Here is a 12,849-nt window from a genome sequence, read left to right on the forward strand (position 1 = left end):
CACTAAATTGCTTAGGGTCCTAAAACTTGCAATCTTCATACCTCAGCCTTCCAATTTGCTGGGGTTGCATTTTTGCAACTGGTACACATGACTTAATAATATATCCTTCGTAAATTAGAGAGTTAGGCCTGGATCTGCTCAGAAGTTGCCTTCTTGAAATAGTGCCTGGTTCAGTTTTTAAAACCTTGTTCTGAAGGCCATAGTTAGGAGAGGTACTGAAGACTGGTGGGGTCATCAAGACTTACAGGATATATCAGGTATGTATATGAAAAATAAATTAAAAGAAGTAATTTATTTATTTTTTAATTGATTTTATTTTTGAAATTCATGACAGCAGAATGCAATGCAATTAAAAAAGAAATAATTTAAAAAGAACAAATGAATATATAATTTGGAGGAATAGGTGTAGATATAGACATTGTGTGTCAATGTAGCATACAATTATATCCACACCCATACACATACACTTATACCCACACCTCCACACACCCATATATTAATCACAAGGAATAGAACAGGAATGAGGGCTAGAAATTCAGCATATGAACTTGAGACAGGGACACAATTCTGTGCATAACAGACACAGGTAAAAAGTTGGATCAAGGTGAGGTTTCTAAGTAGAAGAGTTGTGAAGAAATTGTGGGGCTCAGGGACAGGCCCAAATCAAGAAATTTTGGAGTCACATTAACTAAGAAGGCCAACAGAGTGTACAAACAAAGAGAGGGACAGTCATTTAGAGGAAGGAAGGAGAGGAAGATGGGAAAAATTCACCAGTAATATCTTTCTCTTTATCATTATAATTATAATAATGAATTAAATAATTTGCCAACAATCAGAAGAGCTTGAGGTACAAATTTTAGAACACTTGTGGGGAGATATCAGTAAGATTTAAATATGGAAAAGATCATCATCTTAACTGTTTGCTATTCCTTCAATTATTAGTTCTATGTTTCCATAAATACAATGATTTTAAAATATGGTCTGACCAGAAGGATCAAGCTATTGGGTTCTAATTCAGTTTCATTGAATTAGAAACTCTTGGGCTGAGAACCAGCAATCTGAGTTTTAACAAGCCTCCAAGTGGTTCTGATGCATACTAATGCTTGAGAATCACTGGTTGAAAGCACATTGGATGTGCTTTCTGACTACATTTTTTCTTACTGCAATTGCAGAGTGGTAAGCAAGCATGGAATACAGGCCATCTCGTTTTTCAGTTGTATTTCTCTACATCCCTGATACAGGGGTCTACCCAGAGGCATTGTCTCTCAGAATAGTAGACACTGTCTGGAAGCTTTGCATGCACTAGGAGTTGAAACCCTCACTTTTTCCCTGGAGATGGAGAGCCCCAATCGGACCAGTGCTCAGGAGTTTATCTTCTCTGCTTTCCCTCATTCCTGGGGAGATTCTGTCCTCTGCTTTGTTCCCCTGCTCTTCATCTATGCTTTCATTGTTGTTGGGAACCTGGTTATCATTACCGTGGTCCAGCTGAACGCTCACTTGAACACCCCCATGTACTTCTTTATCAGCGCCCTTTCTTTCCTGGAGATCTGGTACACCACCGCTACCATCCCAAAGATGCTTTCTAGCCTGCTCAGTGAACGAAGGAGTATTTCCCTTAATGGCTGTCTCCTGCAGATGTATTTCTTCCACTCCACAGGCATCAGTGAGGTCTGCCTCTTGACAGCGATGGCCTTTGACCGCTACCTGGCCATCTGCAGCCCTCTTCACTATCCCACCATCATGACCCCCAAGCTGTGTGCCCAGTTGACTTTGGGTTGCTGCGTTTGTGGCTTTCTCACACCGCTCCCTGAGATTGCCTGGATCTCCACCCTGCCATTTTGTGGCTCCAATCACCTGGAGCATATCTTCTGTGACTTCCTCCCAGTGCTGCGCCTGGCCTGCACCAACACACAGGCCATCGTCATGATCCAGGTGGTGGATGTTGTCCACGCAGTGGAGATTATCACAGCGGTGACCCTCATCATCCTGTCCTATGTTGGTATTGTGGCTGTGATTCTCCGGATTCGCTCAGCTGAAGGTCGCCGCAAAGCATTTTCCACCTGTGTCTCCCACCTCACGGTCTTTCTGCTCTTCTTTGGCAGCGTGGCTCTCATGTATCTCCGCTTCTCTGCCACCTACTCTCTCTTCTGGGATACAGCCATTGCTCTATCCTTTGCAGTTTTATCCCCCTTCTTCAATCCCATTATCTACAGCTTGAGGAATAAAGAGATAAAAGAAGCCATCAGAAAGCACATGGGACAAGCCAAGAACTTCTTTCATAAGACCAGGGACCTGCAGTAAGGTCTTTCCGCTGTGATTATATATGGTAACTGGTTCTTTTTTTATCCTCAACTCTCAGAAATAAGTCTTTTAGTGAAACTGGTCTCCTAAAGCTCCCTAGTCATCAAACTTTGCTAATAGCTGAATCCGACAGCTTCTCTTCAATCTTTGTCCAATTCCTCATACTTTTGATTCTAACTTTGTTTATTAAACTTCATGTCAAGTTGAAGTCAGTTCATTTTGTTGAAATGATCTGGGTGAACAGTTTAATTCTGATAGAATCGAAACATTTGTTTGTAAGATAGGGTAACTGAAAATCATCTTCCTAAGACTAGTTTTCTTCATGGGGCCTCCAATGGAGATATTTGAAGAATGACCCCACATTGTAAATCGAGTATTCGAGTATTGATGAAGAAGCAATCTGGCTTCAAATAGTGCATCCAAGAATCTGTTTCTCAGGATAAGTTAAAATCCTAATCTTTGTTTTTTCACTGTGATCAAATGCATTGTACATTTTTTTTGTGGGGCCAGTATAGGGGATTGAACTCAGGGGGATTCAATCTCTGAGCCACATGCCCAGCCCTATTTTGTGTTTTATTTAGAGACAGGGTCTCAGTGAGTTGCTTAGTGCCTTCCTTTTGCTGAGGTTGGCTTTGACATCATGATCCTCCTGCCTCAGTCTCCGGAGCTGCGAGGATGAAAGTTGTGCACCACTGCACCCGGCTGTATTGTACATGTTAAATAATAAATACCTGTTGAATGAGTAAGTCAGCATCACCATGCTAAATTTTGATTGTTCTGGGCAATTCATCTATTGTACTGGACAACAATTATTTTTTCAAGCTCCTTTCTCTCTTGGCTTTTAGGATTTTAGATTCTTTTTTATTCTACCTTGTTAAGGAAGCACTCCCTTCTGCTGATCTCCTTCCTTCCTTCCTTCCTTCCTTCCTTCCTTCCTTCCTTCCTTCCTTCCTTCCTTCCTTCCTTCCTTCCTTCCTTCCTTCCTTTATTTCTTAAGTAAATGAGCTTTATAAAGACCAATGCCTCAGTTTGGATGGGTAAAACTTACATTGTGCAAATGTTGGGATTTCTAGCTGTCCCCGGCCCACCAACATAAACTCTCTAGTTGGTGGCCTCATTTCCTTGCTTCTGTGGCACAGTGCTTCCCTGACCCTCACCACTGAATCGTGGATACCTGAAAGCTGGATGCAAAGACAGAAGTAAAGGAGAAGGTCATAGTTTTAAAAAGATCAGTGCTATCTACTAATGAGCTGGAATGGAGCAGAGACAGAAAATCAGAGAGCAGCTGTAGGTCTTGTGTGGAAGAGAGATACACAGAAGGAAGGCTTCAGAGAACACTTAGTTTAAAAAAATGAGGGAAATCAAGAAACACGGCTGAGTTCACATAGCATATTTTTAATGTTCTGCAAAAGACATGAGAGGGCTGGGGTTGTGGCTCAGTCGTAGAGCACTTCCCTAGCAAGTGTGAGGCCCTGGGTTTGATTCTCAACACCACATATAAATAAATAAAATAAAAGTCCATTGACAACTAAAAATTTTTTTAAAAAGACATGAGAAATGGTATTATTTTACAGATTGGGTAACTGTTCTAAACTTACTAATATTTTTACAGAATTAATACACATGACCATCCATTGTATAAAAGGTCAATTCTCTTTGTTCTCTGTTTTTTTTTTTTTTTTGTATATATAATACCTTCCTAGATGTACACGGTACCTGTAAATAAATATAGCTAAAATTACCTCTTTTATTTCCATACAGGTCTACATTCTAGCTAACTTTCCCTCTACAGACTGGGTTACTTCTTAGCACTCTACTCTCTGCCTAAAACCTTCCATGATTAATTCAAATTTCACTACAAATGATTAGCTAAAGTACTTTTACTAGCAAACCTGTGCATGTGTGTGCTCATGAGAGTGGATTTGTGTGTGTGTGTGTGTGTTTGTGTGTGTGTGTTGGGTAAGAATTATTTTAAACTGAGGGAAACAATAGAAAAGAAAATAGTAAAAGGCAGTTTGTGGTGAGTTGACAATAATGTTACCTTGTAAAGATGTCCTTAGTGAGTGCAGAGGATTACAGAAACAAGCACATCTTCTGATTTGTAGAGAGCTCATGATGCTAACTCATCCTTTGTTGACTTGAAATATATATCTTTTCCTCCAAATTATGTTGCTTTACTAAAAAATGACAAAATCATGGAATTTGCAGGGAAATGGATGGCATTAGAGCAGATTATGCTAAGTGAAGCTAGCCAATCCCTAAAAAACAAATGCCAAATGTTTTCTTTGATATAATGAGAGCAACTAAGAACAGAGCAGGGAGGAAGAGCAAGAGGAAAAGATTAACATTGAACAGAGACATGAGGTGGGAGGGAAAGGGAGAGAAAAGGGAAATTGCATGGAAATGGAAGGAGACCCTCACTGTTATACAAAATTACATATAAGAGGTTGTGAGGGAAAAGGGGAAAAAAAAACAAGGGAGAGAATTAAATTACAGCAGATGGGGTAGAGAGAGAAGATGGGAGGGGAGGGAGGGGGGATAGTATAGGATAGGAAAGGTAGCAGAATACAACAGTTACTAATATGGCATTATGTAAAAATGTGGATGTGTAACCGATGTGATTCTGCAATCCGTATTTGGGGTAAAAATGGGAGTTCATAACCCACTTGAATCTAAAGTATGAAATATGATATGTCAAGAGCTTTGTAATGTTTTGAACAACCAATAAAAAAAAAGAAAAAAACAAATAACAAAAAACAAATCATGTTGCTTTCATTAACCAAATTTTAACCGAATTTTATTGGTAAGAATAAAAAACCAATATGAATCTACATAATTGTAATTTATTTATTTATGTTTTAATTTAAAAATTTTAAACTTGTTTTAATTAGTTATGCAGTACCATGCATTTATGCATTTTGATATGTCATACGTAGATGGGGTGTAATTTATCATTTTTCTGATTGTAAATGTTGTAGAATCACATGGGTCATGAAGTCACATATATACATAAGGTAATAATATCTGTTTCGTTCTGCTATTCTTCTTATCCCCACATCCCCTACCATCCCCTCCCTTCACTCCCCTCTACCTAATCCTCTACCTAATCTGATTCTATTTTTCTCTATTTACCCTCCTCTTATTGCATCTGCATATTAGAAAAAACATTCAGCCTTTGTTTTTTTGGGATTGGCCTATTTTGCTTAGTGTGATATTCTCCAATTCTACCCATTTACTGGCAAATATCATAATTTCATTCTTCTTTAAAGCTGAGCAATATCCCATTGAAAGTATATGTGTATATATATATATATATATATATATATATATATATACACTTTCATATATATATACTTTCATATATATATACATATATATATACATTACATTTTCTTTATCTATTCATCTATTGAAGGACACCTAGGTTGGTTCCATAGTTTAGCTAATGTTAATTGAGTTACTTTAAACTTTGACATGGATGCATCACTGTACTATGATGATTTTAAGTCCTTTGGGTATAAACTAAAGAGAGGTATAGCTGGGACAAATGGTGATTCCATTCTGAGTTTTCTGAGGAAGAATCTCCATTCTGCTTTCCATAGAGGGTGGTTGTATCAATTTGCAGTCCCACCAGCAATGTATGAGTGCACCTATTCCCCCACATCCTCTCCAACATTTACATTGCCTGTATTCTTGAAGATTGCCATTCTGACTGGAGTGAGATGGAATTTTAGTGCAGTTTTAATTTGAATTTCTCTAATTGCTAGAGATGTTGAACGATTTTTCACATATTTGTTGATCAAATGTATTTCTTCTTCTGTGAAGTGCTTGTACACTTCCTTAGCCCATTTATTGACTGGGTTATTTTTTTTTTTCAGTGTTAAGTTTTTTGAATTCTTTGTGTATCCTAGAGATTAATGCTTTATTCAGGATGCATGTGGTAAAGATTTTCTCCCAATCTGTAGGCTCTCTCCTCACATTATTGAGTGTTTCCTTTGCTAGGAAGAAGCTTTTTAGTTTGAAACCATCCATTTATTGATTCTTGATTTTACTTTTTGCACTGTTGATAAAAATTCATATGTCCATGTTTTGGGAACTCTTCATATTAAAGGCATTGTATTTGTAACATTAATTTGTAATAGATATTATCATTTCTGCTGTTACTTATTTATTTTATTTTTGGTGATTCTGGAGATTGAACCCGGGGCCTGAAGCACGCTAGGCAAATGTTCTACTGCATAGCTGCATGCCCAGCCCCTCACTTCTGTTTTGAAAGAGAAGAAACTATGGCTTATCAGGGTTAAATGATATGTTTATGGGTTACCCAAACCTTCATTCCTGAAGGGTCAGGGCCATTAGTAGTTCTGCCTGAATTTGACTGTAGTTTTCCATACACTGTAATCATAGGGTGTGGTGACAGTAGGAGACACTCCTAAAGACCTCCTGTGTTGCACACACGCTCCTTCCTTCCTCTATAAAATAATAGAGCAAACCACCCTAGGTGGTTTGGTCGTCTGAATCAGCCACCTGGCCAGCTCTGTAACTTCCTTCTTTGTGCATTAACACAGGCATGAGGAGTCCAAGGTGCCCAGGTGGCACTTCACTCCCAGTTAATGAAATCCGTGCTGAGTCTCCCGGTGGAAGCATTATTCCCATTGGAACCAAAGCTCTAGTCTAGCAGAACATAAAGTTCTAGGAGTAGAAAGCAAAACTTTCATGAGTGGCCTGTGTGTACCCTAGCAATATCTGGTGATCAGCAGTGAGGATTTACAGGGGAAGACAGTGCTGTCTTGCTGGTGGAACTGGCCATCTTATTATATCAATCCTTCAGGCCCCTGGTTCAATCTCCAGAATCACCAAAAGTAAAATAAATAAGTAACAGCAGAAATGATAATACTATTACAGATTATTGTTACAAATACATTGTTACAAAATACATTGTTAAGTATTTTGCAGTGTATTCTTTCACTGTGCTTCTCATCTCATCAAATAATTATTGTTCATTACAATTTAACACATTTTTGAGACATATGCATGATACACATGATACTATATACATCTTCAAATATGTAGTCACTTTTTCTAGGAAACCATTATCAGTTTTATGTATGTGTTTTATCACTACTTTTAATTCCATTATTTAAAGCCTGAGGAATAAAGAAATTAGCAGGGAAATAAGGATGCTGTGTACACAAAATATTTTCATGTGTAAAATATGTTAATAAAAATTTGGATCCTTTCTTTTATTTCTCTTTCTTTTTCTTTTCTTTCTTTCTTGGTACAGGGGATTGTACCTAGGGAGACTTACCACTGAGCTACACCCCCAGGCATTTTTATTTTTTATTGTGAGAGAGGTTCTCCCTACATTGTTGAGGGTTTTGCTAAGTTGCAAAGGCTGTCCTCAAATTTATAATTCTCTGGGCTTGGCGTCTAGATTTGTTTGGATGAGAGGTGTGTGCTACTGTGGTTGGCAAAATATAGATGACTCAAATGTGAACTTTAGGATCATTTGTGGAAAACCTCCCATAAGCAATAAAACATGGAATCTGAAGTTTACTATTTATGTTCAATGTTAACTATTTGCTATTATTTTGGAATATCAGAAATCTTATGAATCTCTTAAACCATTAATCATTGAGCAGTTTTTTATCTTTCAGGCAATACAGTTAATTTTTAAGTAACGACATGAGCTTTGTCCTTTGTCCTACAAAAGATTCCATTGAAAAATTGTAGAGAGGCTCATGAAAGTACCATATGAAAAAGAATCACAATAAAATTCATAATAGAGGAAGTAGTAATTGTGCTTGGTGAATCAAGAAAATCTTTGAAGAAAAATTATGATTCCTTTGAGTCTTCAAAAGTATTTAGCACATGTTTATCTTTAGATATCAATCTCCATTTAACGTAGAAAGAGTTCTTGGCAGAAACTAAGGGCAACGTGGCCACTTTTAAAGAACACTTTGCTTTCATGCTTTGCCAATAATAGAGAGAGAGAACTTTTTCTGGAAGGCATAAAGAATACCTCCTATTTAGTATTTTTTCTTGATCCTAATGTAACCAGGAGCTGAAGTGTTCTCTTATCTAGGACATGGTTTTACCTCTGAAAGAAGTTAAGAGATAGTTAAGTCTCTTCCATTGAAATGTTTTCATTACATTTTCAGTTCCAATGACCAATATCAGCTCTCAACGATTTGGGCAATAATTCAGAGTCTTATGACCAAAACATAACTGACATCTTCCTTTGGCAACACAAATGAGATGTGCTATTTATCTATTATCGTTGTTGTCTTTGTTGTTATTATTATCATCTATTACTCATGCACAGAATAGTATAATGATAAAAAATTAGAAATATCACAATGTCTCATGGATACAGAAAATATGCCTTTGGGCAAATAAGGTGTAAATATTGCTTACAATGAAACTTTTGATGTTTGCAATACATAAAATTTATTTTTTATTCATTTATTACTTTAGGAAAGATTTACCAATATCTTTACATCTATTAAGAAAGGGCGGGTTCTTGCACTTTAAAAATAGACATTTAAGGCTGGGGATGTAGCTCAGCAATAGAACATATGCTAGGCCCTGGGTTCAATTTCCAGCACCTCAAAAAAAATGGGGGCATTATTACATATATTATTATATTATCATGATGTCTTGGAAATCAGAAAATCATTTTGTTTGGTTTTGTTTTGAAGATCGTTGCTATCATTTTCTTTATTCTAATGTCCTTGCTTCCTCATGTTCCTACCTAAGTGGGTTTTGTAATGAAAAGGCACATCTCTGGGCCAAATGCTTAAAAAGATATTCTCTCCAAAGTCCCTTAAAAATGCCTTTGAATATCTTAAAATTCTTCTGAAAACAATCTAATAATCCGATCAAAGTGCCTTCTAGGTTTAGGAAGAGTTCTTTATCTCTCACTCTCTATTATTGGCCATGAAAGACAGTGAAGCATTCCTTAAAAGTGGTCCATGGTCTGTCCTTTGAGCCCCAAACTCTCTCATTCAGAATTCAGGTAGAAGTTGCCATAGTTACAACTCCAGGCTGTTTACCCTATATTATCTGTCCTGATAATTATTGACATCCACATTCACTGAATATTTACTAGTGAAACATCAAGTTTACAAAAGTATAAAAATTAACTGATGAAGCCAATATACTATTGTATTATTAGCCATAATATTTAAAGTAAAAACCTAATTGTCATGGGAATACTTAGGAGAGCATATCTTAATCCCAGTAGAATCACTTACAGGAATGTATTAGTGTGCTCAATCTGCCATAATAAAATACCACAGCCTGGAGGTTTAAACAAATGAATTTTATTTTCTTACAGTTCTGCAGGTTGGGGATTCCAAGATCAAGGTGCCAAGCTGATTGATTTCCTGGTGGGGCTCTGTTTCTGCCTCGCAGCTGGCCACATTCTCACTGTATGCTCACATGGTGGAGACAAAGCTTCTGTCTCTTCCTCAGAGATAAAGGTGCAAACTTTTGGAACTGGAACCCACTTTTATGAACACATTTAATTATGTTTAATTATGAGCACCTGCTTCCCAGCTCAATCTCCCATACAGAGACACTGTGATTAAGGTTTCAGCTTGTGAATTTTGTGAGGCCAGGGCACACATTTTAAGCCTGTCATTGTGTGTGTATGTGGAGGGTGGGGTTGTAAGAGTTGAGCTGGAACTTGATTTCTTCTTTTTCTGAGCAGAAGACACACTGATATAGAGGAACCAAAGTGAGTGATATAAATTCTTCTTTTTATTGGCTATTTATAGTTTCATGTGACAGAATCCATTTTGACGTAATTATACAAGCATGGGATATCTCTTGTTCTAATTCAGACCCCAGTACTTCTCCTTCCTCTTCCCTCTCCCCACACTGTATTTCCTTCCCTCTCTGGATCTTTCTGCTATTTACCCATAATTTATTTTAAAAATTAAGTCCTAGTGGATGTACACAATGGAGAGATTCACTGTGTTTATCCATATGTGTACATAGGAAAGCTATAGCAGAGTCATAAACTCTTTTAAAACAGAATAAAAATGTTAGGGGGACATTTTCTGCTTGTTATGAAAGTGTGTTTGTGGTTAGCAGAGTCAATTGACCATTAAGGTAAATTTCATGGTGTGGCTGGCTAGGAAAAATACGGCCATTATGTACTGGAAATGCTGGCTTTAGTCTAGTGATTCATTTCATTTTAGCATGTTGAATGGGACATGGGATATAGTAAATACTCACCAATATTTGAATGAACATGTAAAATATATTATGAATGGATGAATTGAATATCTAAGTAACTTGTAAAACTAGACTTGTAAGAGCCCCATTTCTTCTTTTCTTTTTTTTTAATCTGAGAAGATGACAATTAAGAAGCTAATTGGATTAGACAATGGTGAATAAAGGGAAGGGAAGGTGGTTGGAAATGGGAAAGACAATAGAATAAATTTGACATAAATTTCCTATGTTCATATATGAATACATGATCATTATAACTCTGTATCATGTACAATCACAAAAATTGGAAGTTATATTCCATGTATGCATGTCAAAATTCACTCTACTTTCATGTGGACTAAATTTTGACATATTAAAAAAGAGCACATCAAAAAGAGAAAATTAAACAAAAAAGAATCAGCACTGAATTTTATGCATTTACGGAAGGTGGGGTCTTTTATCTTCTTCTTCTTCTTCTTCTTCATTTAAGTGGTCCTCCTCGCTGGGAACCTTATGATATTCTTTGCCATCAGACTAGATGGCTTCCTTCTTGCACACCCCCATGTATTTCTTCTTCATTATCCTCTCCTTCCTAGATATCTGGATACCAAGACCATCTTCTCCAGATGCTCCCCCATCTAGCCAGTGAGAGGAAGACCATCTCCCCTGCTGACTGTCTCTTGCATATGTATTTGTTGGCCTTCTTGGCCTTCCTGAGTGGTTTAGTCAGATTTTTCACTGCTATAATAAAGGACTTGACCAGACCAACTGTAGAGGAGGAAAGGTTTATTTGAGGACTCACAGTTTCAGAGGTCTTAGTCCATATAAGTCCTCAGGGCTCAAGGTGAGACAGAACGTCATGGCAGAAGAGTGTGCAGAGGGAAGCAGCGAGAGAGAGAGAGAGAGAGAGAGAGAGAGAGAGAGAGAGAGAGAACATTACACTAGCCAGATATAAAATATATACCCCAAAGCCACACCCTCCCAATGACCACCTCATTCCAGGCACACCCTTCCAGCCTTCAGTTACCACTCACTTAATGTCTATCAGGGGATAAATTTACTGATTGGGTTCAGGCTCTCACAATCCAATAATTTCTCCTCTGAACCTTGTTGCATTATCTCACACGTAAGCTTTTATCTCATATCCAAAACATAACATTTTGCCCCTGGCCCCCAAAGGCTCCCACTCATCTGACAATTCAAAATACATTTAGTCCATTCCCAAGAGTCCCCATAGTCTAAACAGTTTCAAGATTGCTCAAAGTTTGAGTCCAAAGTCTTTTCTGAGGTTCAAGGCAACCTCCCCTTGTGAGCTCCTATAGAATTAGAAGCAATTTACAAGTATCCAATATATAATGGAATAGAAAAAATATATCCATTCACAAAACTAGGGACATAGAATAAGGGATAGGACCAAAGCAAGACTGAAATCCAGCTGGGCAAACAAGTCCTGTGGCTCCATCTCCAGCATCTTGGGCCCAAGGCAAGGTAATCTTCTGTCTAAAGAGCTTGTTTAGCTCCACCACTATGGCCATGTTGGTAGTAGCCCAGGTGGCCTTCCTATTGGCTTATCTCTGCTCAATTCCTGCAGCTTGCCTAGAATGACATCCCATGTTACTGACATTTCTTTATCTTGGGAGGGTCTCCAGTGCAGCTTCAATTCCTCCTCAAATCCCCATTTTGTTTGCTGTTCTTGCCCCATTTTTCAACCCAATAATCTATAGTTTGAGGAAGGAAGACATGAAAGAAGCTATTGAAAAAATGTTCTGTTCTCTAAACATGTTCAGCGTCTCTGGGAACTAGTGGGAATTCACCCAGATCTGTTCAGAGAAATCATCTACATAAGTTCAAAATGCTAACAAATTGATTTCTAAAATCACTTTAGGTTTTTAGTGCATGTTTTGTCTTCCTGTTGCTGATTGGGTGTTCTTTCCAATTTTCCAACTTAAGAACTATTTTTGGATCTAATAGAGGAAATCTCCTGCAGATGTACCTCTCCTTTTATCATTCACAGATTATAATAGATATTTGCTCTGCTTTGCAACCACAAATAGTGTAGTGTCATCTTCTCAAAGTCAATGAAGATTCCTGGCCTAAGCAATAATCATATGAATGATTTGCATTCCTCAATATTTCCTTTTTTCACTCTTTCATCCTATTCCCTGTTGTGAATATAGGTTATTTTTGTTTCACTTAAAAATGTAAATGAGATGCACAGCAATTTTTGCTTGGGAAAGAAGTCTGCCTTCCTAACATTCAGCCCAGAGATCTTTACTCCTCTATATTCTAAGATCACACAATGATTATGTGGCACATGGTGTCATTGAC

General features: G+C 37.5%; 1 protein-coding gene across 1 annotated transcript; it reads left to right on the forward strand.

Annotated features, from left to right (window-relative positions):
* Positions 1-1,335: 1,335 nt before the first annotated feature.
* Positions 1,336-12,324, forward strand: LOC114084398 (olfactory receptor 6K2-like). The gene is made up of 2 exons (XM_071618794.1): positions 1,336-2,229; positions 12,262-12,324. The coding sequence occupies exons 1-2, from the start codon at positions 1,336-1,338 to the stop codon at positions 12,322-12,324; spliced, it is 957 nt and encodes a 318-aa protein (XP_071474895.1).
* Positions 12,325-12,849: the final 525 nt, after the last annotated feature.

This window comes from Marmota flaviventris, chromosome 10, assembly GCF_047511675.1.
Source record: "Marmota flaviventris isolate mMarFla1 chromosome 10, mMarFla1.hap1, whole genome shotgun sequence".
Lineage (NCBI taxonomy): Eukaryota > Metazoa > Chordata > Mammalia > Rodentia > Sciuridae > Marmota > Marmota flaviventris.

What these genes read in the sequence shown, in the direction of transcription:
- LOC114084398 (XM_071618794.1), top strand. Translation starts at nt 1,336, where the DNA reads ATGGAGAGCCCCAATCGGACCAGTGCTCAGGAGTTTATCTTCTCTGCT. An exon ending in ACAGCTTGAGGAATAAAGAG is followed by an intron (nt 2,230 to 12,261) that starts ATAAAAGAAGCC and finishes AGGAAGGAAGAC; the next exon opens with ATGAAAGAAGCTATTGAAAA.